The sequence below is a fragment of the Misgurnus anguillicaudatus genome, unplaced genomic scaffold (genome assembly GCF_027580225.2).
Source record: "Misgurnus anguillicaudatus unplaced genomic scaffold, ASM2758022v2 HiC_scaffold_33, whole genome shotgun sequence".
Classification (NCBI taxonomy): domain Eukaryota; kingdom Metazoa; phylum Chordata; class Actinopteri; order Cypriniformes; family Cobitidae; genus Misgurnus; species Misgurnus anguillicaudatus.
In genome coordinates, this window is record NW_027395283.1 from 8466214 (window position 1) to 8488987 (window position 22774).

The 22774-nt window shown below is 38.1% G+C and overlaps 1 protein-coding gene across 2 annotated transcripts in view; it reads left to right on the forward strand.

The window, feature by feature from the left end:
* LOC141363221 (NLR family CARD domain-containing protein 3-like) overlaps positions 1-22774 on the forward strand; it is a 460117-nt gene that overhangs the window by 30868 nt on the left and 406475 nt on the right. For both annotated transcript variants that reach the window (XM_073865813.1, XM_073865814.1), the window contains exon 8: positions 6317-6490. In XM_073865813.1, the coding sequence (XP_073721914.1) occupies positions 6317-6490 (174 nt within the window). The remainder of the gene's footprint in view (positions 1-6316; positions 6491-22774) is intronic.

A 22774-nucleotide genomic window follows, 5' to 3' on the forward strand; every position in this document is an offset into this window, starting at 1 on the left:
GTGAGCGGAGAGCGCATTTCTGAATATTAGAAATATTTTAATTAGAAATATATAAAAAATAATATTATAATGGATTTTTGTTAGGTCGGACAATGATTACCAAATTTCTCATATATTGCTCTTCATAACCACTGAAAACAGTCAAAAAAGTTAAAACTAATGGTGGGTACAAAATGACTTATGAAATATGGTGGGTAACCACCGTCGCCGAAATCGACGCCTATGAAAACATCCCCCCCTCTGTTTTTTTCACAAATCGCACCCTGCATATAACTCATAACCAGATGACACAGCAGCATACATACTTGTATCTTTGCTTCTCATCTTTATTCTTTTCTAACCTTCGCACCTTGTGGCTTAAGCCTATTTTTTTCTCACCAGTAATTTAGTTTTTTGTGTTTATTACATCTCCTGTTCTCCATCTCTATATGGTGTCGTCATTAGAAGCTGTGACTTGATGCAAACTAACCCCACACCTCCTTCTCGTACTTCTGAGTGACTGACAGCTCTTCTCCGAGCAAACACTCCAAAGTCCCGAATAGATTAATTGATCGCATGGTGGTGACAATGATATGATTTGACGCGAGGTACAGATGAGCGAATTTAAATCCGCATTCCATTTGCTTGTCGTCCCGGAGATTGCGGCTCATGGTTGCTTAACTCTTTTCCCGCCATTGACGAGATATCTCGTCAATTAAGAGAAAACGCTTCCCCGCCAATGACGAGATTTTCCGTCTTTCCGCAATACCGCTACTATCCACCAGGACTTTTTAAACCCGGAAGTATTGTCCTATGGCATGCTGCTGCATGTCCGTGTCTGTTTTAAAGATCGCTCTGAATGGGATCTCTATGAAAAGTCCGTCACAAAAATGGAATTATCTCTGCTTTTTTCTCAAAATATGGTGTTTTTGCAGAAACCTACCCATATTCAAAAGCTGATTACAAAAGAACTACTAAAGGTAGGATGAAACGGGGTTTTTTTTGTTTGAAAGCAGAGGGTCTGTTCTTTCATTTGGTATATTGTATGTTTATATATTTGAAGAAGAACATTTTCTGGAAGGCATTAAACTTTTGTGAAAATCATGAAAAACGCTGGCGCTGGCGCTGGCTGGCAACTTTTTAAAAGAGCCACACAGATCCAAAATCGAAACTTACCTTTATAGCAGTGTGTCATGTAGCTGTCCATCAATGTAAACAACGTGTAAAATAGTTGAACCAAAAAGTGCACGATTAATAAATTTATTGGGTTCTAAAGTAGGGAGTCGACTCTGAATCGCTGAAACGAGTCGTTATAGGGAGTGAGTCTTCTTCCTGATATTATCCACGTCACACGAACTTATCCACGTCACATGAGATACTAATCTCCGCCTACAGCCTTGCCTGCGGGAGAAACGAAAACTATGACCCGCCCACAGCTAGCTAGTGTGTGAGTGTAAACATCAGCTCACGCTGTTTTCAGCTTTTGTTGTTTTCACTACCAAAGGAGACTTTTTCAAGGAGGGATATTCTAAACGTGTCTGGCTGTGAAGAATCAGTGGTTAAAATTCATTTTTAACGAGGGATTTAGACGTTTGGCAATGAAAGATGGTTCAGTACCCACTTTATTTGGAACAACATGCGTCTCCTAACCACAACCTGTAAGTATGATTATAGCTACATACTTGCTTAAAAGAGTGTAAAATGTCTATAGTCGTTTTTATTGCTTGGATTAATGATGAATGATATCGTTGTTTAAACTCTAACTTATATATTGTCAGAGCCACGATAGCAAGCAGGTTTGCTATGATCCGGTTAGTTTAGATAAATGCTTAAATGAGTGTAAAATTGTTAGTTTCAATCGTCGTTTGTATTGTTTGGATTAATGATGAATGATGTTGTGTGTTTAAACTGTTAATTTACTGTCAGAGAGTCACGTTAGCAAACTGCTAACGCATGCTCATTTACGGTTTTGTTATGACCCGGTTAGCTTACATAAATGCTTAAATGAGTGTAAAAAGTTAGTTTCAATCGTCGTTGTTATTGCTTGGATTAATGATGAATGATGTGTATTGATGTTGATAATGTCTTCTCAGTAAATCATTTTAGCACGAGGTCAATACATGTTGCACTGTTGTTGGTCTGTGCCACCGATCTGTGGTCTGTGAGACTGATCTGTGATTTGTGCAAAGACACTGTGTCAGTTGACCAATCAGAGCAGAGTAGGCTACTGAAAGGTGGGGTTTAGGCAGACTGAGTCGTTGAATGGCTTCACGCGAATCGTTTGGGGATCTCTGAGAAATGGGGTAATTTTAAATTTATATTTTGAAAAAAAAATTACAGTGTTTTTTGACCTTGCATGCATTTAAACATGTTGTCCGGGATTTATAAATAGTGATAGGATGCTTAAAATTGTCATCTTACGGGCTTTTTAAAAAACGCTCGCGGTGAAAGAGTTAAAGGACAAGTTGGGTATTTTACACTTAAAGGCCTGTTTTCAGTTGTTTATGATGAAATAGAACGGTTTTGACTGAAATTTGGACAGATGATGCTGGCCCGAGGATTTTCGGGTGTTTGTTGTTTCACCTCCCACCTCTACAATGGCTGTATAGGTGCACAGGAACAATCCTTCCTAAAATGCATTAAACTTTCGTTTACAAAGACGTGAAACTCAGCGAGTGGTCAGGGGTGTTCACTGATATGCTCAAACAAAAATCGCTGCAAAAGATGCTTTCCAACAGCTGTTTTATCGTAGTTATAATCATCTTTTGCAGTGATTTTTGTGTGAGCATATCAGTGAACACCCCTAACCACTCGGTGAGTTTCACGTCTTTGTAAACGAAAGTTTAATGCATTTTAGGAAGGATTGTTCCAGTGCACTTATACAGCCATTGTAGAGGGTGGGGGGTAATACAATAAACACCCGAAAGTTTTCGGGCCAGCATCATATGACCAAATTTCTGTCAAAACCGTTCTATTTCATCATAAACAATCTGAAAACAGGACTTTAAGTGTAAAATACCGAACTTGTCCTTTAACTACAAGACACCACACGTTTAAGAGGGAAGTAGCCCCTTGACCTGTGTTTAACATGCGTTTTTACATGTGACATTTGAACAGCCACAGGACGCCGTAATGTATGGCGAGCCGTTTTAACTTTTATTCATTGTGTTCTTGATATCAACAATTCAATTTTCACTAGTTAAAATTGTAATTCTTGATATCAGATATTACATTTCTACTAGTATCAATGGCAATTCTTGGTATCATCAATTAGATTTCCACTAGTAACAATGGTAATTCTTCATATCAACAATTTAATTCTTGATATCAGTAATTTAATTCTTGATATCAACAATTCAATTCTTGATATCTGTAATTGTATTTTCTATGGCAAGCCGTTTTAACTTTTATTCATTGTTTTCTTGATATCAACAATTCAATTTTCACTATGGCAAGCCGTTTTAACTTTTATTCATTATGTTCTTGATATCAACAATTCAATTATTGATATCAAGAGTTAAATTATTGATATCAACAATCGAGTTCTTGATATCAAGAATTCAATTGTTACTAGTTAAAATGTTAATTCTTGATATCAATAATTCGATTGTCACTAGTAACAATGTTAATTTCTGTTATCTGAAATTGTATTTCTGATATCAATATCATTTCAGATATCTAAAATGGCTTTCTTACTAGTAACAATCCCATTCATGATATCAGAAATTAAAATTGTCACTAGTGACAATCGAATTATTGATATCAAGACTTAACATTTTAACTAGTAACAATTAAATTCTTGATATCAAGAACTCGATTGTTGATATCAAGAATTGAATTGTTGATATCAAGAATTGCATTGTTGATATCAAGAATTAACATTGTTACTAGTGGAAATGTAATTCTAGATATCAAGAATTGAATTCTTGATATCAAGAACTCGATTGTTGATATCAATAATTGAATTCTTGATATCAAGAATTGAATTGTTGATATCAAAAATTAACATTGTTACTAGTGAAAATGTAATTCTTGATATCAACAATTGAATTTGAATGGCAACCTATGGTGACATTTCACTAGTAAAAATACAATTACAGATATCAATAACTTAATTGTTGATATCAAGAATTGAATTGTTGATATCAAGAACTGAATTGTTGATATCAAGAATTAACATTGTTACTAGTGGAAATGTAATTGTTGATATCAAGAATTAAATAGCTGATATCAAGAATTAATATTGTTACTAGTGGGAATGTAATTGTTGATATCAAGAATTGCCATTAATACTAGTAGAAATGTAATATCTGATATCAAGAATTACAATTTTAACTAGTGAAAATTGAATTGTTGATATCAAGAAAACAATGAATAAAAGTTAAAACGGCTTGCCATACGTAATGTATCGAAATATCGGAAATGTGTTTAGAAACCATATCACTGTTATCAAAAAATATTATACTGCGAGATATATTGATATTGAATTATTGTCCAGTCCTACTCTATCATTTACATAACAAGCAAATAAGTCTATAAAACAGTTGTTGTTTTAAATATTGTGTGAACATTAAAACATTGTCATGGGCTTGCCAGATCTTTTGTACTAGATTCAGGTGTATCTGGCAAGACCATGACAGTACTATGTTCTGTGTGGGAGCATGTGGAGGCATATAGTTGTGTGGCTTCCACATGTTCCCAGTGTTTTGTGGCTGTCATGGTCTTGCCTGACCTTGGTTATTATCCAGGTTGGATGTTAGAGGGCAAGGCCATGGCAGCATTGTGTTTACGTGGGAACACGTGTTTCACATCATGTATGTGTGACACGTGTTCCCAGTGTTTTGTGGCTGTCATGGTCTTGCCTGACCTTGGTTATTATCCAGGTCGGATGTTAGAGGGCAAGGCTATGGCAGCATTGTGTTTACGTGGGAACACGTGTGTTTTCACATCATGTATGTGTGACACGTGTTCCCAGTGTCTTGTCACTTTTACCCTACTCCCTTATGTACTCGTGTCTTACGTGATTAATTATGTTCACCTGTTCCCCATTGATGTGCTGTCTATATTATGTCCTCGTGTTCTCTGTGTGGTGTGCGTGCGTTGTTGTGAATTCAGTGTTCCTGTTCTCTGTTACCTGTTTCAGTGATTCTTGTGTTTCATCACAGTCCTTTGTTGATCTTCTGTTTTACCCCCTCGTGGGTGTTTTTGTTATATTTAATAAATTCATAGTTATAATTTTATACATCCTTCGCGTTTGGGTTCGTCCTTTGTTTTCCACTTTCCGGTGTTAAAACCGATCGTGACATAACGCACGCACCAAACAAAACCCAGCGAGGATGTTTGCCGGTAGCCGCCTGGCGAGACACGTCACCCGCTGGTGCAGCCGGAGACACGTCACCCGCCGGTGCAGCCGGAGACACGTCACCCGCCGGTGCAGCCGGAGACACGTCACCCGCCGGTGCAGCCGGAGACACGTCACCCGCCGGCGCAGCCGCCTGCGCAACCGCGGACACGTCAGCCGCCTGCGCAGCGGTACTGTCATGGGCTTGCCAGATCTTTTGTACTACATTCAGGTCTGAGTGTATCTGGCAAGACCATAACAGTACTATGTTCTGTGTGGGAGCATGTGGAGGCATATAGTTGTGGCTTCCACATGTTCCCAGTGTTTTGTGGCTGTCATGGTCTTGCCTGACCTTGGTTATTATCCAGGTTGGATGTTAGAGGGCAAGGCCATGGCAGCATTGTGTTTATGTGGGAACACGTGTGTTTCACATCATGTATGTGTGAGATATATTGAATTATTGTCCAGTCCTACTCTATCATTTACATAACAAGCAAATAAGTCTATAAAACATTTGTTGTTTTAAACATTGTGTGAAAATTAAAACATGAAATTGTCATAACGTTTGAAAATGGTAGAATCTAACATTCATCTAACGTTCAGACAACCTAGAAACATTCTTATAACATTAAGAAAACTGAACACTTTTTATGTTGGCAGAACGTTTTTGGGAACTTTCAGGGAACATTCTTAGAACTTTTCTCTGTTAGCTGAGAGTCAGACAATATCTTGTCCATTATGAACACAAACACTTGAGGAAATAAGATCAAGTATTCAGTGTGAGCCATGAACTCAATACAGATTTATGAAGAAATGTTCATGTGGTTTAGGACATCTAACACTAATAGTCAGCTGTGTGATGGATTTATTTGACATTTAAACACACAGTGTCTCAGTTACTGAGGGATTGAAAGAGGAACGTTACATGAAGAGATGGAGGTTAGAATTTGTGTTTGTAGTTTTGTATAATTCACATAAAGTCTCTGTTCTCTACAGGTTGAGGAGTTGTGATATCACAGATGAAGGTTGTGTTGCTCTGACTAAAGCTCTGAGATCAAACCCATCACACCTGAGACATCTGGATCTGTCTTATAATAAACTCACAGATTCAGGAGTGAAGCTGATCTCTGATGTACTGAAGAATCCTGACTGTAAACTAAAGATACTGTGGTAAGATTGTGATCTGATGTTCAGACAGAAATCACATATAGATTATAGTGAGACTATATAGAGATCATAACATCTGTAATGGATTTATAGACACTAGTCAACATTGAAAGTGGATCATAAAAGTTAATTTTAGGGTGTTTTCAGACCTGTAGATCGATTGCTTTGTTTTGAAACTGGGGGTTAAATGGCTAAAATGTTGGTTTACTTCGCATACACAAGACAATATTTCCAAATGAATCAGACTTTGTTAATACAAGTTGTGTGTGTGTGTAAACTTTCCTTTAATATCTCAGAGTGCATCTGTTTATTTTCTGTGATTCTGCTTAAATTGTCTGTCAGGATTAGAGCCCGAAGGCGTTTGTTTTGAGAATAATGGCTGGCTGATGAAGTTATTGGCTGGCTAGCCGGCTCAGCCAAAACCTAAATGACTGCTGCAGCCAAACTTTTCATAGCTGCAAATGACTGAAGCTGCCACTACATGTCTACAGATGTATATGTTATACTGATTAACTAGATCTCAGTCTTTCCAGGTAATGAGAAAATGAGACTGAGAAAAACTGTAATATAAACACACAATGTTGGAGCCATTATATATTGAGTTTCTTTGTTTGACACTAGATGGCGCCATTAGCCTTGGTGATGTATTTAAGTTTGTGTTAATGAGCCACAGGTGGCAAGGAATTGACGGTCAAACAAACTTTTTTGACCGTGTGAATCGGTTGTGCTAATGTTACGTTCGTATTTTGTTTATTTGTTATGAAGGTTGAAGTTTTGTAAAGTATTTTATTTGTCTTTATTTGATTTATGTGCCATGATAATAAATGGACTGGCATATTCAACTTCATCCTAAGATATGGACAATACATTTCTTTGTTATTAGCAAGCCTAATGCACGCGTCAATTCAGGACCCATAACTCCTTCCCCGTCGTTACATGTTTAGTCAAAAAAGTTTGACCAAAGGAGCCTGAATATCAGTTTTATTAACTTTGGCATTTGAATCCGATCGTTTGGGAGACTACAGTAAAAGTCAGCAGCTGATCTGGAGTCGGATGATGTTCATTCGGGACTGTTTCGTTTTATCGGATTTTCTGTGGATTATTGCTCTCTTTGTTCGCGGATTTCAAAGGACTATGAAGTTGTAAAAGGACACAGCGTACACGAACACTTGAGTCTTCAGCCTGGTACTGAGGTATGAAAGCGCTTTCTCTTGAACTTGAATGGCCATAAACTGTGTGTACACACGAAACGAACAAACACAAATCCAATGCGCATTGGTGGTAAAAGGGGTTTTGGAAAAAAAAAAAAAAAAAGTACTTATTTGTTTGTATTTTCTTTAAATGCTTGTTTAGCTTACCCATGTTTACAAAGTATTGTAAGGTAATGCTTATGGGTTTAAAACATGCTGTGAGTATTTAAATATTTCAAAATGGCAGATAAAATGGAGCTTGAGTCTCAAACACAGAAAGCAGAGGTTGAAAATGTTGTTCGAAAGAGAGATGTTAAACTTACTGAAAAAGGGTTAATGGCAAAACTCGATACTTTGCAGAAATTAAGAAAATCTAAGTTTAACACAGCCTCTAAGTTAAAAAAGTCAATTCAAGAGTGTTTTGGAAATAAGGAATTTGAAGATGTGGTCAAGAAGATGCTTGAAAGGTTTATATTACAATGTGAGGAAGCAAGAGAAGCACATGAGTCTATAATTGCTTTATTGCCTGATGATGAGAAGGATAAGCACGAAACATGGTTCAAAGCCAAGATGTTATGGGCTGAACAATTTAATGATGTGGTAAATGAATGGTTGGATATGCCACATGAGGAATGTGGACGTGCTCCCAGTGAAATTGAACCCAATGATAGTGCTTCAAATATACAAACACAGATCAGCAGTGGTAGCCGCCACAGTTCACGCTCCAGCAAATCTAAAAGCTCTGTGGAACTTGCACGCATTGAAATTGAAGCGGAAAATGCAGCTCTTGTCGCTGAGGCAGAGGCTTTAAAAGCTAAGCATGAAATTGAGCAACAAATGGAAATGCTACAAAAACGTAAGGAACAAATGAACATTGAAGCAAAAATTGCAGCCTCCAATGCAAAGCTATCAGTGATCAGGACTTTTGAGCAGCAAAAGGAAGGTAGCACTGCAGCGGACGGGATGGAATCCTATATCCGTAAACATGCAAAAACCACAACTGCATCTCTCTATCCACACGTTGAAATACAAAAGGGGACTTCTTTGCAAAGTTACATAAATGCTACTTCACAACTTGAATTATCTCAACCTGTACAGCAACATGCATTAAAGCCCAGAATAACTGCTTCAGTAAATCCTAAAGATACACTGAAGATACTTCAAAAGCAACAGGAAATGACAGAGTTACTTTTACTGCAACAAAAGTCTCAACATTTGCCACCACGTGAGATTCCAGTGTTTGAAGGGGATCCTTTACAATTCAGTTTGTTCACAAAAGCTTTTAAATATTGTGTCGAGGAGAAAACAAGCAAAGGTGACTGTTTGTATTTCCTTGAAAGATACACAAGAGGGCGCCCAAGAGAAATTGTACGAAGTTGTATGAATATGGCACCTGAAAGGGGTTATGATACAGCTAAAGCCATGCTTAAACAGCAGTTTGGAGAAGACTATCTTGTTTCTGCTGCATATATGGAAAAGGTGCTTGGATGGCCCATGATTAAGTATGAGGATATCACAGCTCTTCAGGAGTATGCTCTCTTTTTACGTGGATGTTGCAATGCAATGGCAGACCTACAATACATGCAAGAGTTGGACATGCCAACAAACATGAGAACAGTGATTCTAAAACTTCCATTTAAATTCAGAGAAAAATGGAGAACAACTGCATGTGACATCATGGAAAGACAGAAACGAAGAGCAAGATTTAGTGATGTTGTCACATTTATTGAATACCAAGTTAAAGTCATTTCAGATCCAATATTTGGGTCAATTCAAAATCTAGAAACAAAAACCACTGGTAAACCAAAGGACATCTATAAATTTAAGTCCCAATCCCAGTCAAAACCAAAGTTTAAAGGAGACAGTTTTGCTACCAATGTTATCCATGTTGACAAACCCATTGTAGGTAAAACCAAAAGTACAAATCATGAACATTCAAGCAGTCAATCTAAAAGCAACTTATCTAGTTGTTTGTTTTGTACACAAGGGCATTCTTTGGAGCAATGTAAAGAGTTTGGCAAGAAGAAACATAGGGAAAAGGTAAGCTTTATAAAGGAAAAGGCTGTTTGCTTTGGTTGCTTACTCGTTGGACACAGAAGCAAAGACTGTAAAAGGCGCCTAACTTGCAAAGTATGCAACCAGAAACATCCCAGTGTTCTTCACATTTTTTCTAAAGAGCTCAAAGTTGATAAAGCTGTCAGCACGAATGATGAACATAATGCAGAACCTTCAATCAATAACGTGCTTGTTTCTGCACAGACATGTGGTCATACAGGGGCCGGGAGTAACAATGATATTTTGCCTATCCTTCCAGTCCAAGTAAAGTCTGCAGTAGGTAACAAAGTCATTCAGACTTATGCATTTCTGGACACAGGAAGCACTTCTACTTTCTGTTCAGAAAATCTGATGAGAAAGCTGCATCTAAATGGAAGAAAGACCAAAATTAGTTTACTTACAATGAGTCCCAAAACGACAGTTTCAAGCTATGTGGTAAACAACTTGGAGATTTCAAGTCTCAATGGTAAAGTTTTTTATGGGTTACCAGAAGTTTACACACAGAAACAAATGCCAGTAAGCCCAGCAAACATTGTTGAACAAAAAGACCTAACTAAATGGCCATATCTTGATGGTATTTACATTCCGCATATTCAAGCTGAAGTAGAGTTGTTGATAGGTACCAACGCCTCTAAATTACTTGAACCATGGCAAGTAGTGAATAGCCAGGGAGATGGTCCTTACGCCGTACGTACCCTACTGGGGTGGGTTGTAAACGGTTCGCTAGGCAGCTCTCAAAATGAACAACATACTGCTAGAGTAAATAGGGTGTCTGTTGAAACATTGGAATTGCTATTGGAAAAGCAATACCAGCATGATTTCAGTGAAAAGGTGTCAGATGACAAAGAAGAAATGTCCCAGCAGGATAAAAGGTTTATGGAAATTATGGAGAAATCTGTGAGCTTTAAAAGTGGACATTATAGTTTGAAGTTGCCTTTCAAAGAGAAAGATCTTGCTATGCCAAACAATCTTAACGTTGCCAAACAACGGCTGCTTGGAACGAAGAGAAAACTTGAAAGAAACATGAAATTTCAGCAGGAATATACTGATTTTATGAATGATATGATGAGCCAAGGTTACGCTGAGAAAGTGCCAGAGCATCAGTTGGATCGAGATGATGGTAAAGTGTGGTATATTCCGCATCATGGTGTCTACCACCCTCGAAAAGGTAAATTACGTGTAGTTTTTGACTGTGGAGCAGAGTACAGTGGAGCATCTTTGAACAGTCAACTTCTACAAGGTCCTAATCTAACCAACTCATTAATAGGAGTCCTTTTGAGGTTCAGACAGGAACCTATTGCTTTCATGACTGATATCAAAGCAATGTTTTATCAGGTCACAGTGGCAGAGGAAGACAGGGATTTTCTACGCTTCCTATGGTGGCCAGATGGAGATGTTACGCAGGATGTGGCTGTCTTCAGAATGACTGTTCATTTATTTGGAGCAGTTTCCTCTCCCAGCTGTGCATGTTTCGCTTTAAGAAGAACTGCAGAGGACAATGAACACTGCTTTAGTGAGGAAGTAAGTGACACTGTTTACAAGAACTTTTACATGGATGATTGCCTCAAAAGCGTACCTACAGAACAAGCAGCAATTAAAATGATTAAAGACCTGACTGCTCTTTGTCACAAAGGTGGTTTCCATCTAACACAATGGATGAGTAACAGCAGAGAGGTCTTACTATCTATTACTGAACAAGACAGATCCAAAAATCTTCATGAGCTCAATCTGGATCGAGACCAGCTACCAGTAGAAAGAGCCTTAGGTCTTCAATGGTGCGTGCAAACTGACACCTTTAATTTTAAAACTGTTTGCAAAGAAAAAACTCCAACCAGACGTGGCATTTTGTCTGTAGTAAGTTCAGTGTATGATCCTTTAGGATATCTTGCACCATTGACACTTCCAGTCAAACTTATCCTACAGGAGTTATGCAGAACAAACCATAACTGGGATGATGAGATTCCTAAAGTTCTTGAGCAAAGATGGACTAAATGGATTACTGACTTGGATCAGTTGAACACTTTCGAAGTTGACAGATGTCTGAAACCATCTAATTTTGGAGAACTGGCTAGTGCCCAACTACACCATTTTTCAGATGCCAGTGGAAGTGGATATGGATCTGTAACCTATTTAAGACTACAGAATAGTAACAATGATGTGCATGTCTCCTTTCTGCTTGGCAAATCTAGGGTGGCACCCCTAAAATCAGTCACTATTCCTCGCTTGGAGTTGACTGCTGCAGTCCTAGCTGTAAATATTGATAAAATGCTCAGAAAACAACTACAGCTTCAACTGGAAAACTCTTGTTTTTGGACTGACAGCACATCTGTCCTAAAGTATATAAAAAATGAAAACAAGAGATTCCGTACCTTTGTTGCAAACAGGATTTCTGCAATCAGAGAAGCTTCAGATGTAACACAATGGAAGTATATTCATACTTCACAAAACCCTGCAGACGTTGCATCCAGAGGATTGACTGTTCAACAATTGGTTACCAGCAAAGAATGGTTAAATGGACCAGAATTTCTGAAAGAGCCAGTTTCAACGTGGTCAAAAGACAACATTGACTTAAACGTTGTTGACAATGATCCAGAGCTGAAGAAGGAGCTCTCAGCAAATGCTGTAACTATTGAGGTCATCGAGAATGCAACCCATAGGCTAATCAATTACTTTTCAGATTGGAAAAGACTTAAAACCGCAGTTGCATGGATACTGAGAGTAAGGAAAGTCCTACTTGAAGTAAGTCGCCAAAGAAAACAATTGACAATGACTTTGAAAGATGACAATGTGTTGAAACAGAGATTGCAACAAACCAAAGCTTCATTTGGAGGTCCATGCTTGTCTTCAGATGACCTTTTAGAAGCAGAAAAAGCTGTAATCCAGTTCTGTCAATGGGAAAAATTTAGCACTGAAATTTCACTACTAAAATCAGAAAGATCTGAAATAAGAAAAGAGAGTGCTATACGTAAGTTGAGCCCTATTTTAGAAGATGGGATACTGAGAGTTGGTGGGAGATTGTGCAGAGCTGCTATGCCCAAAGAAAGGAAACACCCGGTTATTTTAGCCAAAGATCAGCATATTTCTACTCTAATCCTCAGGCACATTCATGTACAAAATGGTCATTGTGGAAGAAATCATTTGCTCTCCATTTTAAGAGAAAATTATTGGATTACCCACGCCAATGCATTAGCCAGAAAGGTTATTTCAAAATGTACCTTCTGCAAAAAGCACAGTGGTAAATTGGGTGAGCAAAAAATGGCTGACTTGCCTGTAGACCGAATAACTGCAGATCTTCCTCCATTTACTAATGTTGGGTTGGACTATTTTGGTCCAATTGAGGTAAAAAGAGGTCGCAGTTGTGTGAAACGCTATGGCGTAATTTTTACCTGCATGGCCAGCAGGGCAGTTCACTTGGAGGTGGCATACTCATTGGACACTGATTCTTGCATAAATGCATTGCGACGATTCATATGCAGAAGAGGGCAAGTATGTCACATGATATCCGATAATGGAACAAATTTCACTAGTGCCGAAAAGGAACTGAGAAAATCTCTTAAAGAGTTAAATCAAAGTAAAATCACCAAGGCTCTAGCACACAAAGGAATTAAATGGAGTTTTAATCCACCTGCAGCCTCTCATCATGGTGGTGCATGGGAACGTATCATCCGAATGATAAGAAAGGTATTATCCTCTGTTTTAAATCAGCAGACACTGAATGATGAAGAATTACATACTGTCCTGTGTGAAGCTGAGGCAATTCTCAATGATCGACCTATCACCAAAATATCTGAAGATCCAAATGATTTGGAAGCGCTAACCCCCAATCATCTTCTTACAATGAAGAGAGAACCCATCTATCCTCCAGGTCTTTTTGACAAATCAGATCAATATGTAAGAAGAAGGTGGAAACAAATACAATACCTCTCAGATCTGTTTTGGAAAAGATGGATCAAAGAGTACTTACCTTTGCTACAAGAACGTCAAAAATGGACAAAGGAAAGACATAATTTTATGCCAGATGATATTGTTCTTATTGCAGATCCTTCAGCCCCACGCAATTCTTGGTTACTTGGTAGAGTGGTAGAAACTTACCCAGATAAAAAGGGTTTAGTTAGATCTGCACGAATTCAAACCAAAACAAACACAATAATAAGACCTATAACAAAACTTTGTCTTTTATTGGAAATGTGAAAGGTAAATGGGATATGATGTACCTTTATTGTTAAAGAAGGCAATTGTTTATTCTTGATGATGATAATCTATTTAATGGCTCCTTATATTATTATATGATTTAAAATTGTTTATTCCTTATGTCATTAACAATTAGGGGCCGGAATGTTGGAGCCATTATATATTGAGTTTCTTTGTTTGACACTAGATGGCGCCATTAGCCTTGGTGATGTATTTAAGTTTGTGTTAATGAGCCACAGGTGGCAAGGAATTGACGGTCAAACAAACTTTTTTGACCGTGTGAATCGGTTGTGCTAATGTTACGTTCGTATTTTGTTTATTTGTTATGAAGGTTGAAGTTTTGTAAAGTATTTTATTTGTCTTTATTTGATTTATGTGCCATGATAATAAATGGACTGGCATATTCAACTTCATCCTAAGATATGGACAATACATTTCTTTGTTATTAGCAAGCCTAATGCACGCGTCAATTCAGGACCCATAACTCCTTCCCCGTCGTTACACACAATGTTATCAGTATTATTTTGGACAAAGTTTTGCACATTTCACTTCAATGTACACTGAAGCATACGTCGTGAATTAGCAATGTGGAAACGATGGTTTGTTACTGCAGTTATATCACGTTCAGTGCCAGGGGCGGACTTACCATTAGGCAAAGGTTGGCAGTTGCCTTGGGCCCCGCCTTACTAAGGGGCCCCAAAACGCAGGGGTGTACTTGGTGAGCTGCCACTTTTTGCCCCTGCTTATCATCAAGATTCCCAGAAAACTATCATAATTTTGTTTAATTAAGAATTCTATTAAAACATATTTTGTGTTTTTCAGTATATTCCCATAAAAGGTTTGAACGTTATTATTACATATTAGCGCGTAGCTCAAATCAACAAAGCGAGCAGAGCTGCAGGCAGCAGCGAGTGAGTTTGATAGTTGATACATTAAAAGAGCGAAGCTGCAAGGAAATAAACTAAGAGTGAAACGTAGCTACACCAATGGAGCAGAAAAGATGATTCACACAAAAATGTAGCCAAAGTCTCCACTTTTCTCCCCACAAACACTGCCACGGTCTGTGCTGCTCTCAGCAACCTCTTTTCCGTCAGACACCGCTCTCTCTCGGCCACGGACACTGATAGTGCAGTGTTTCCGCTATATACATTCTACCGTGGCGGCCCGCCATGCCTAAAACATCCCCGCCACGCCTGCGGTTGTGGATAGAAGGGATACAGCAAACGAAATCTCGCTGGATGACCACTGTTTTATCCTAATCCTTCAACCAAACCCAACTCTAAACACAAAATTTCACACGATTGTAGGATGTATTTGTATCTCATTTAGCCAGAGCCGCTGTTTTCATCCTAATAATCCTACCTCCAAATCTAATCCTTAACTTTTCGGCATTTGCTGTATCCCTTCTAGACAAAACCCACGGCGGCAGCTCGCAAAAAAGCTACAGAAATGTCCGCCCTGCCAGACTGGCTGTCTTAGAAATAAATTCCTTTCTGGATTCGCGTTGTTAACTCATTTATAAATAAATCTCCTAAAGTATCAATTTCTTCCATGGGTTTAGTTTAATGAACAAATAGATTTAAATCAACAGAGGATGATTAGGCTACGTCTCTGTTTTGAGAAATAATAATAAAATAAATAAGCCTATACGAAATATGTTACACTTAAATAATAATTAAATTGACAAAACGAATAAAAAAGTATTTGAGTTTCTGTTTTTTTGTGACGCGCTGACCAAAGCAGCAGAAAGCACGTCATGTTTTTAATGATTTTAAATAAGCACAAAGTTTTCTCCTTATTATGAGTTTATACAAATAAAAAGACATAATCTGAAGTTTCGAATATTGTTTTACTTTTATCTTTATGACTATAAATTTAGGGTAATTTAAGGTGCAAGGTCATCACGCATTTGATGTTCACCGGCGCATATACACGGACGCAGCGCAGGGCTGCGAGAAAAGACATTATTAAACTTTCGATTTAACATATTACGAGTTTTTTGGAGATTCATTTGGAATCACTGTACTCATATTATCAACTTATCTGGTCATTAGTTATTCAGAATATAGGCTATAAGCGCAGTAGCGCGCTGCTGACCGCTCAGCTGTCAATCAATCTTCTGTGCTTTAGATCGACACTCACAAAGTTTCACATTAAATGATATGATATTTGTCCAAAAACAAAAGGCTAAATACTGAATACTACTTATATGCGACTGCAAGACATTAATAGTCGAATCTGTTTGTAAGGAAACTTACATTATTCCCGTGGAAGAGAAGAACGTTGGTAATAGAAACTTGAGGCAGACGGTGAGACTGTTTTATCTGTTTTCAGACGAAACAGGACGGTCGGGGTACCCGCGGGTGAACCGCGTATTATTTGATGTAACGGGTGTAATAATAGGCTTTTCGCGCGTCATTTGCGTTGTAGATGCAGGTCAGGACTCAATAGACAAGAGTAAAATGCGGGTCTAACATCCAAGACCAAAATTCGACTCGTTTTTAAATGGCCCCGTGCTTTGTGTTTAAGATCTGTCTGAAGACCGTTAAAGGTTTCTATTCAACTGCGCGATTTGCGGTGTGACCGGCTCGGGGTCTTTATGTCAAATGGTACGGGTGTGAAATAAAATTGCTGCTGATGTCGGATAACTGGTCGGTTGTTCGGTCAATCACAGCTGTGCGGATTATCAAACAGGACTGTGTGTGAGTTTGCAACAGCTCTGTAACGCTAAACACGAGCACAACTTGCAATGCACACTACATTAAAACTACAATGAAATATCCGAACTACGTACGTAGCTATGTAACGTTTTTTAAGAAAATACATTTTAGATCAAACATAGAAAAGCAATATGCTATAAATATAAGGAAAAGTAAATGACAGCATGAAAATGATAAAAAAAATACATGTTAGTTTACTGTAGCCTATATTCTACTTTAAAAAAAATAATGTACATTTATAATCATCATGGGCGCCCCCTGCCGCCACAGCTGAAAAAAATCCTAGAGGAAACACTGTAGTGTGCTGGTGAGTATGCTCCGCAAATAATACAGGATCTACAGTTTATATAATATTAGCGTGTAATCTCAGGTACAGTAAGCTTTAGTCCGCCGAAATGTCTGCCCAGCACCACTAAAGATTGTAATTCATCCCCAATCTGCACACGAATTCGTGATCGCTTTAGTATCATTTAAATCTCATATGAAAATGGTAGCATGCTTCGGCTTTGCCCTGTATATCACTAGCGAACATCAAATTACAAGATGTGTACATAGATGACATCTGTATAGTTCAATAATATAAAAACTGTTTACATAATGTAATGCAGAAGCAATACATGACGCTTTACCATCCATATAGAAAGTCAAATTTCACCCCTTGTTTATCTTATTTCGAGTTCTTAACACCTATGATTGCATTATTTTAAGACCATATTATGTTTCTTCTCATCATATTATGTTAATTTGAATACAAAGTATTTTAATTTAAAATATATTGTGGATGTAATGTGGCATTAAATGAAAATGTATTAAAGAAATTAAGTACACAAAGTAAAATAAAAAGTACATAATTGTTATACACATCTTTTTACCATGTAGTACTGCGGTTAGTATAAAATCCAATCATATTATCAAACAGTATTAATCTCAACCTCATTGGGGGCTGAAACTTATGTAACCTAGAGGAAAAAAGAGATAGCGATGAGAAAGAGAGAAAAATACAGTAAAGGTTGCATAAAGGGTGCATAGTTAGGGCCCCGACACATGGTTCGCCTTGAGCCCCAAAATCACTAAATCCGCCCCTGTTCAGTGCTATAAATCTCTCCGTTCCAGAATATTTGTGTAGCAGCCCTTGGAGTCGAAAATGAAGAGGAGTCTCGAAAACGGGTGCAATAATGTTTATTGCCGCTCTTCCAGCACCTTGAAACTAAAGTATAATACATATAAAGGCAAGTAAATAAAAAATACGAATAAATTGCATAGTTTTGTGCAAATATTAACTGAATACTCAAATGATAAATGAAGAATATTCTCGTGTGCAAATGCAATATGCTACAATACAGTTTACATTAATTTCACAAATTGCTGACTCGTGTTGACAAACTCATAACCCAAGAAACACTGTAAAACATCATTTAACACTTTACATTACAAAAATTCACTTGGATAACTGAACATTATACTTAAAGATTTCATACCTCGCTCCACTTTCCAAAGGATGCAAACTAGCAGTTTACGTAGCTGTCCGTAAGCCCCTTGCAGGTAGTTCACAAACAGACTTAACAAGAACATATACGTTCAAAATGTAATCCGAAACGAAAGTGTGTACATAAGCTCAAAGTAAACAGTGCAAAAATATTGATTTCGTATACTGTTATACACACAATGTATATTTACGCAAGAGAGAAATGTGGCTCATTTAACAAGGCTTTCCGCGCGCTGCGATCTCTCTTCCTGTATCTTAACCATGTCCGGCGTAATATCAAAATAAAAGTCTCTTAACCTATGGTCACTTACAATTTGGTTTATAATAACATCAATCTTTGATTCAGGTTTGTGCAACCGTGCCCTGAAGATTTAACAAAAGTCTGGGTAGGTCTAAGTTAAAAAAAAGGTAAATAGGAATTAGGAAAGTATGTGAGAAGTGAGATCAAAATTACCTTGCTTGCTTCTTTCCGCCATTTAGATCAGTGCGAGAAAAAAATGCATCGCTTCTTCTGTAGCAATTTTAATTGGTCGTCATCCCTGTGAGTCTCTGGCCGTTTCTCAATCCGAAGACTGCAGCCTCCGGAGGTCGCATTTTTACGCTGCATACGTCATCAAGACTGTCTTATTTCAAAATATTAACAATTATAAAGTTTATTCTTAGTTAATCGTAAATTGTTGTAATATGCGTATGGCTTGCGAATGTAATGCTCAGTTAACTTAAATAAACCAGGCTTTATGACGTTTGCAGCCTGCATATGCGACCATGGCCGTAGCTACCATTGAGGACACCGAGGTCATGTCCTCTGTAGTTTTTTCTTGAAGTTTCCTTGATGTGTAAATAGCCGACGAGACAATCTTTGCATCTATGGACCATCACGTACAGTGATGGAAATAACGGCGTTATATATAAACGTCATTTCCTAACAGCGTTACTGACATTAAAATGCTGCGCATTAGTATAATTAATCTCACTGAAGCAAGTAAGCTCTCATCAGACAGGCAATATTTTTCTCTTGTGTGTGTTGAGGGGTGGGAAACACATAATGATTGGCCTGTGTATGTTAGAGGTGGTGGGACAACCACATAATCAATGATGATTGGCTGAATTTCCATCGTTAGCCAACCAGAAGCACGATAAGCTCATACACTACATACATGCACAGTCCAAGCAGTGCCGTGTTGCCAACTTGTTGATGACTTTGTCGCTAGATTTAGCAACTTAAAAAAAGCGAAAAAGGACAAATCTAGCGATCTTTTCTGTCGTGGTTGGAGACTGACGCGAGAGCATGTATCATTCTCTTCACTCAACGAGCAGTGGGTGCTGCTTCTAGACACTCACAGACAGACCGGTCCTCACGTGGAATCCGCCAGAGTCCCTCACATCCGCAACGACAGAGCGATGGCAAGTACAACAAGCTCAAAGGTAGCGGTCGCAAACACAAAGTATAATAAGCACTGCTTCTATACAAGAGTAGTATTCAAGAAAGGCAAGAATGTTTATGTAACATGCAACGTAAGAAAGAGTCTCTCCATGTCTGTAATTCTAATCTAATAAAGCAAATGAAAATGAAAAGGCTGTAACAAACTTAACTATCATTTGGAAAGCCAGCAAAAGATGAGCAGAGAAAGAGGGAAGGTGAGAATGCAGCAAGTAGCCTACGATATGGGATGCAATACGGCTACCAATGAGATTAAAACCTACACTACTGTTCAAAAGTTTAAGGTCACTTAACTAAAATGTTAACTATACACTGTAAAAAAAGTCCGTAAAAATGTCAATGTTATTGCAGCTGGGTTGCCGGTAATTTACCGTAGATTTACATTTATGTTATTTACTGGCAAGAGTTTGTTCAAAGTTAAATAAATTTTAAATATTAACAATTCTTTATCTTTACAGAATAAAACTATACAAAAACAGCATCATGCAAAGCATTCTGGGAACCAGAAATCATCATCAACCTTTTTCTGTTTTTTGCTTCAGATTTTGTTTCCCAGAATGTTTTGCTTGATGCTGTTTTTTAGTTTTACTCTGTAAAGACAAAGACTTGTAAATGTTAAATGTTCATTTAACTTTGAACAAAATGTTGCCAGTAAATAACATAAATTTAAATCTACGGTAAATTACCGGCAACTCAGCTGCAATTTCTACGGATTTTTTTTACAGTGTAGTCTTAAAAATCATTAAATCTGAAGGCTTATGGTTAAATGCTTGAAATTACTTTTGTAGACAAAATATAGCTGTGCCAAACAGATACATTTTTGTTATTAGAAACCAAAAAATATATTTTTTGAAATAGATGACTTACACTATATTGAAGAAAAAGCAGCCACCAAGAGCCCTTATTATATATAAACTCCTTCTATACTCATCCTAAATTGAAAATTTAAGAAGCTTCTTGAAAAAATGACACGGTTTTGCAGTTTCTAGGCAAAGGGTGACTTGCACTTCAGATGATGAAATGTAACCATTGTTTTATTTTGGATGCTTTTAGTCACCAACAAAATTCTCACAGACACAGTTACATTTGTGCTATGTCGTAGTTTGGACATGTTTATTATTATTCTGTAATATGGAAAAAAGGTAAATAATACAAAAAATGTCCTCGGTATTTGAAAAATCCTGGCTACGGCCTTGTATGCGACCTCCGCAGGCTGCAACCTTTGGATTGAGAAACGGCCTCTGTGTATTGTAGCAACGAGCGAGCACAAAACTGTGCTGTTATGAAACCAGTCGGAAAATAGATCTCGTGTATTGGTTTATATATTTTGTGTGTGTATGTCTTTTTGTGATTGAATTATTATTTGATGCAAATAATTCTAGCCGGCTCAGCCAAACTTTATCAGCTCAATTTGGCTTAGGAAATTATTGGCTGGCGGCAGCTGAACTTCTAAATGGTGGAAATGGCGGCGCCTGGCGGGGGCTTCGGGGTCTAGTCAGGATGGACAGAGAGCAGCTTTACGGGATTATTGTGTGGCTTTTTTTGTAAGTGTGGTTATATTACTTCATTTGTTTAAGTAGGAATCAAAACTTGGGTGGGACAACATTCTTACCATGAATCTATGTGGAGAAGAGCAATTAAAAGCTGTTTTTAGGTGCACTTTCGTGTTAAATGGTGTTGACATACTCACTAGAATTCATCTACAAAAAGCTATCAGGTACGTTCATGGTTGATTAAGCATTTCATGGGTACCAAAGACGTCACTTCCACCATGCCCGCCGCCATATTTGTGTCCATCTTGGCAGCGAACACATATCTAATGCACTAAATGGTCACATTTATTAGTTTAATTGAGGGCTTACCAGAAACAAAATACTGATTTTACAATCTGGAGTTAGATGTCGGCTGCCAGTCAGTCCCTACAGTTGTTCGCGATTGCAGAAGAGTGCAAAATCAACAAAATGTTGAATTTTTGTGATTCTGCATTATTTGTCATATTCTGTATTAAATATTTCCAGAAATTAAAAATGTCTCATAAAAATAAATAAAATATAATATCTGTCATTATAAATAGAGTAAACAACTTGGTGAATATTTTTGGCTTTAATTTACTAACGTGAATAAACAATCCCTCTCATAGCACGCTGTATCCTGTTACTATAACAGCCCTGAACCCCACAGTTAACAGTGAATCACATCTTCTGAGTACACATAAAACCATTATCTCTACTAGATTCATGAAGTTTAATGGTAAGATATAATGCATGTCTCTGCTGTCCTGCTGTCTCATATGTAAGGATCTGGTGAAGCAATATCAAAATGTATTACAATCAGGGTTCTAAATTAACACCCGCCAACCCGCCAAATACGGGTTAAAATTCATTTTGGCGGGTATTAATAAAAACTTACTAGCCACTTTGGCCGGTGATGCATGAGGCATTGCAAGCATGATACATTAAGCTTCGTTCTCGGTCATTTATCCCTCTGGCAGTACTTCCTACATTTCCCATAAACACTGTGCCGTAATGCTACGTGATAATGTTTCATACGCCCATTGGCTGCGCGCAGTTTGCAGCGAAACCAGCGCGAGAAACCATGGAAACGAACTGAACGCGTCCGCCAGAACACAAAAGGAAGAAGGAGAATGAACGGGCAGAGCAGGGAGGATAGACTTAAGGGGCTGGACACACCAAAACTTTTAAACGCGGCTGAAAACGCCTTGAGGACGCCGAATGCCAGCTGTTTTTCAGCTGAGTGCCAGCTTTCTTCAGCTAAGTGCTTTGGTAGCTCTGATACGTCAGCTGTGAGACGGTTGGTTGCTGTGATACTTGTTCCGCCCCACCTACACTGTGATTGGACGGCCGCGTGAGAACTGACATTGACGAGCGGAGCTTTTCTTCCAAAGTTGAACATTTCTCAACTCTCGGCGTTCAGCGCTGAGCGCGGAAAAACCTCCGGGCGCCGGTTTTCAGCGCGGAAGAAAACCGCTAGCTGCTGGCTTATTTGAAAAACGCTGAGCTTCCATTGAAAACAATTGAAAACATGCGCCGGCCGCGGGCGTAAAAGCGTTGGTGTGCACGCCCCCTAAGACAGCGGTGTCGCCAAACCCCTTTACTGAGGCACGTGCCCCAGTGTAAATCTTTTGTGCCCAGGTGTAAATCTTAAGTTTAAATTTTAGCAGTTAACTAGTGTATTCAGATCTAT